This window comes from Brassica oleracea, chromosome C2, assembly GCF_000695525.1.
Source record: "Brassica oleracea var. oleracea cultivar TO1000 chromosome C2, BOL, whole genome shotgun sequence".
In the NCBI taxonomy this organism is placed as follows: Eukaryota; Viridiplantae; Streptophyta; class Magnoliopsida; order Brassicales; family Brassicaceae; genus Brassica; species Brassica oleracea.
The window spans coordinates 8,230,734-8,236,301 of NC_027749.1; the positions used below are offsets into that span (position 1 = coordinate 8,230,734).

General features: G+C 29.7%; 1 protein-coding gene across 1 annotated transcript; it reads right to left on the reverse strand.

Annotated features, from left to right (window-relative positions):
• Positions 1-3,804: 3,804 nt before the first annotated feature.
• LOC106323350 (NAC domain-containing protein 78-like) lies at positions 3,805-4,413 on the reverse strand. The gene has a single exon (XM_013761490.1). The coding sequence runs from the start codon at positions 4,411-4,413 to the stop codon at positions 3,805-3,807; it is 609 nt and encodes a 202-aa protein (XP_013616944.1).
• Between the last annotated feature and the right edge of the window lie 1,155 nt (positions 4,414-5,568).

Sequence of the window (5,568 nt, forward strand, 5' to 3'; positions counted from 1 at the left end):
GGCGGGATTTGAAATCATGTAATTCTAAACATTTCTAAATGATGTAAATTTATATTTACTAAAATTAAATTGTTTTCAATATAGATGAGTGAATATAGATTGAGTCATGATAGTCTTTTGTTTAGGTTTTGGTAACATATGTTATTATAGCATTGTTTGTATTTTTAGTTTTGGATTTTAAAATCTTAACTTAAAAAATAAAAATAAATGTGACATACATGTGTTTAGTTTTGTATATATTAAACACTTTATAAGTTGACTTTATGTTTAATGAATTGTTTTTTGCTATTTAGTTAGTTATTTGATTGGATTAGGGTTTGGAAGACTTCCTAGAAGTCTTCTAACATATAATGACTTCCTAGAAAACTTCATACTTGTTTCCGCCTAAATTTTAGTAGAATTTAGGTTTTTCGTCTGAAACGTATAGTCTTCGGATGAAGTTTTCTCATGTATTAGATCTTAAAAATAATTTATAAATTTTATAAAAAAATATTTTTATTGGGAAAAAATAGAAATCATGTAATAATAAACATTTAATGTAAATTTATATTTTCAAAATTAAATTATTTTCAAATGAGTGGATGTAGATGAGACTTCCACTTAATGTCTCACCTCCATGGCTTCTGTGATGATTATTCTCAGACTAACTAGCTTGTTGGCTTTTCTGTATAGACTGCACTGTTGACTTCTCTTTCAAGCAACTCAATGGTTATGAACCCTTCTGTACAGCTTGGTCAAAATTTTCTTTTTTGTTTCCCTGGCCAATATTGTTATGAGTAACGTATTATATCTGTTTACTGATTTGTGGTCGTGGACAGTTGAGGTTTAGACTGACCCGACGGCCCATACCACCAAATTTTTATTTCTTAAGATGTTAAAGATTTATATAATTTCCGAAATTTTACAATGCTATAAACAATTTATTACACCAGACTTTACAGATCACAACAACACAACTCAAGTGAATACAAGAACAACCCAACTCAAGCGAATATATGCTATCAAGACGACCTAATACAAGGAAAAATAGAACTCAAACAATAAAGAAGAAGAAGTACACCAATTGTTTCTTATTTTAAGGGCAACCACTCTCTTACACCAGTACTGCATTATGAATTCAATTGTAAACATGCAGAATAGTAATAGTACGTAGCATTGTAATGGTCATATCATTGACCAACGAGTAATTCATGCAGTTGTATTGTATCTAACTCATTACCCATATATTCACAAAACGTATGAATTGATTATCTTTGTTTGATGAAAAAAGTTAATTACATTATTGAAACTATTGTACAAACAATAAAGAATAACTTTGAGCAACACTAAGAAGATTTTCAATAAGTGTTCACACTTCTTGTATTTGTACATGAAAACTAAAAGCTTTCGGTGGAGTTGAAAAGATGTTCAGCAAGCTCTTGGTTCATCACTTGTTCTTCATCTTCATCATCATCCACTTACACATGTCTTCTAGCAATATCTCTTAATAGTTTTTGACAAAATTTGATAAGGCACATTAAAAATTTAATTAAAATCAAAATTGTATATAAAATAATATAAATAAGAAGTCACTATATAGGTACATGTATTTATATATTGGAAACGACAATAGCTATACAATTTAAAATATATAAATACAATGGCCACTCTAAATACAAAGAAATGAATACCTATTGTTTGACAAGAAAAACATACTGACATATATTTTTTTCACCTAACTATTTTTTTGCATTACACATTCGTTCCGTGCACAATTATTTGAGAAAAATGTGTTTAATGGTGGAATTTATATTCATATTTATGTTAGTAAAAAAATAGCCAAGGCCCACGTTACGTTTTATTTGCAACCATAACGACTTTTTGACTCTTTACTAAACAATTTAGATTTATAAAAAAATTAATGGTTTAAAAGGGGAATAGCTGATTGGTTGAATAATATGTGACAAAAACTAATTAAAAAAATAAATAAGAGAATGGCATAGAAATGTAAATAACTCTAAAATATATGGGCAATATCCTAGTAGGGATTCTGCTTTAATAGTATAGATTCTAGGACAAATCATATTTTGTTAATAGATCGTATATAAATGTTTTTTTTATGAAGATAATGTTATGATAAATCATATGTTGTTAATTGTATGTATGTAGATTCCGTTAGGCTAAGAGTGAGCGTTTGGGTCTTCTTTCGAGTTCGGTTCGGGTATTTTGAGTTTTTGGATATTTGGATTTAATCGTTCTTATTTGAATTTCATAAATATCGGGCTGGGTTGGTAAATAACATTTTGGATTCAGATATATTTTATAACTCTACGTAAGACTCATTTTGAAATCGAATTTATTTCATGTATGTTAATATTGATTCAGATTCGGATAGTTTAGATATTATATCAAAATAACATAGAATGAAATATTTAAAAAAACTTATTTAAAATTTAAATACTTATTTTGGATATAGTTCAGATTTTTATTATTTAGATATATTTTATACTACCCTACATAATCCATTTGTATTTTACAGCTCATATAGAATATGTATTCAGATTTTTTGGTTCGGTATTTGGTTGGGATTTCGTTAGACTATGAGTGAGCGTTTGGGTTTGGAAAAAGTCTTCTAAAACAACAAAATGAATTCCGTCAGGAATTTTCAAGGATATCCCTACAAAATTTTGGCGAAACAAAAATAATGACTTCTAAAACAAAAAAAAAAACTTGAATTCCGTCCAGGATTTTCAATGGCAAAAAAATGTCTTTTGTCGAGAATCCTTTGGAAATTCCCGACGGATTTCCAAAGAAAGCAAAAAAAAAAAGACTCAATATAACAACTTTGGGTCTTGAAAAGATAAAAATTGAGGGCTTTACGGTCTCAATAAAATTACCAGATAATATGGTAAGTGTAAAAACTAGTTTGGACGGGTAAACACACAATATTATTTTCAAATAACATCACCTAAGGATATAACTCAATTGTATCATAAAATTCTAGTTAACATCATATATACTGATAGAGATGATTAACAGAATTCAAAGAAAATCTTTTAAAATTGATTTTAAGTGTTTTGTTAGTGTGTGGTTATAATAAACCTTTCTCTACTGAATGTATAACAAAATTGGATTATCTCGATACTTTTTTTTTTCATTTTTCCTGGTCTTAAATCACAATACGTCGGGAATTTATGACGAATTTCCGACGGGATATCTTTTTGAGTCGACCAATGAAATAGATACACATTTCCGACAGATACCGTCGGGAATCCGGAAAAATACCGAAAATTTTGACCACCAAAATTATGAATTCTTACACCAGTACTGCATTAGGAATTCTGTTGTAAACATGCAGAATAGTAAAAGTACATAGCATTGTAATGGTCATATCATTGACCTACTAGTAATTCATGCAGTTGTATTGTATCTAACTTATTACCAATATATTCACAAAACGTATGAATTGATTCTCTTTGTTTAATGAAAAAAGTTAATCATATAATTGAAACTATTCTACAAACAATAAAGAATAACTTTGAGCAAACATTAAGAAGATTTTCAATAAGTGTTTACACTTCTTGTGTTTGTACATGAAAACTAAAAGCTCTCGGTGGACTTAAAAAGATGTTTTTCAAGCTCTTGGTTCATCACTTGTTCTTCATCTTCGTCATCATCCACTTCTAATGGTAGAGATTTATCGCCAATCCTAGCTGGAGGATCACTAGATTGAGAAAGAGCGTACATTGGTGGCTCTTGTTGATCATCTTTCTCCGTTGTTTGTTGATCATCCAATCCCGTTCTTGCGAATCTTTCAACGAGCTCTCAAGTCCCATCTTCTTCTGCGTCATTTGTCACATCCACGGCTTCAACTTCTTCATCCTTAGAATTGGTTATCTTGCGAATCTTGCACAGGACTAGTTCTTGAAACGTATTTTCGTCCGGTAGCCAATACTCGTACATAATCCAGCTACTATTGCTCCCAGGAACGGCAGCAGAAGTACCGTCTCCTCTCTTCTGCCTCTTATTGTTGTCGCTTTTAGTGAACTTTAGAGTTTGCTTTTTCCCTATTATTGTCTTCTTTTTTTCCTCGTCCTCAATATATTTTTTAGCGTTAGGCTTCCAACTCCCACCATCGTTGTCCCCGGCGATCCTCCGCTTTGAGTTACTACCAAGACCAATGTTCTTCACTGACACTTGAGTCCTTGTCACGAAATAAAACCACTCGTTCTTCCTGAACAAAGGATGATTAGTATTGTCCAGCAACCATGGCTCCTTATCGTAAACGTTCTTCATCACGATGAGGTCTTCACACTCTTCATCTTTCGACTTGGGTTGTAGATACGTTTCTAACTTGGGTAGCTGATGATATTTGATGAGTTCTTGGTCTTCAGGATCAAAGTAAAGTCCTCCATCTTCATCGTTATTGAACATGGTTTCGTCTGGACAGTGCTGGTCCTGAGATATTCATGGTGCAATACGGAATATAAAAATGAGGCCTTTAGATAATACATAAAAAAATTGTCGATAAAAAAAGTCAAATTTATGATTAAAAATTACAATATTTTTAAAACTAGTAAATTTTTTTATCAATTCTTAAATATTGGTTTTTTACATTTTTTCCTACAAAATCATCTATCAAACTTTCGTAATCAAATGCTTTGATCTTTGATCTATCTCTTTTAATCGATAACATTGAAGACAATTATGTTAAATTATTATATTCCTTTTAATCCACTCATATTAAATAACATATTAAATAACACGAAAGGCTATATAAAATTTAGTTGTCTTTTATTTAGAGATGACCCATCACCTTATTAACTTATCAAACACATTAACACATAACATATTGATAAGTTAACAAATAACAACATTGAATAATTAGGCCCTAAAATGTTTAAATAAATAATAGGCCCCATACTAATGTATCACATGTATGGGGTCAAACCCGGGCCTGTGTCTGGATCATAGTAAACTCCTCCATCTGCATAGTTATTTGACATCATTTTAAGGGTTTAGCTCTCAAGTTTGATTCTACAAAAGTGAGGTTATAACCTATTGAATTGTACGTATATATACTACTACTATTTTAATTTTCTAAAGAAAAATTCAGAGGATTATCCTATCATCGATGCAGTTTCCTATTTCAAAAAAACGGCTTGTTAAGAGAATCAAGAAGATAATGTTATGATAGATCATATTGATAGATTTGTTTTTTGGAAGATAATGTTATGATAAATCATATTGATAGTTTGTTTTTTCCCGTCTATATTAATCAAACTATATATCTTATGGTTTGGGAATTATGTTTTAAATTTATAAAATAATGTATTCAATCATTTTCAATACAAATCTCAATTTCATAATAAGTATTAATATAATTTTAATTCTTAGTAATTTATGATCCTTTTTAGCACTTACACATGTCTTCTACCAATATATCTTAATAGTTTTTGACAAAATTTGATAAGGCACATTAAAAATTTAATTAAAAACAAAATTGTATATAAAATAATATAAATAAGAAGTCACTTTATAGCTACATGTATTTATATATTGGAAACGACGATAGCTATACAATTTAAA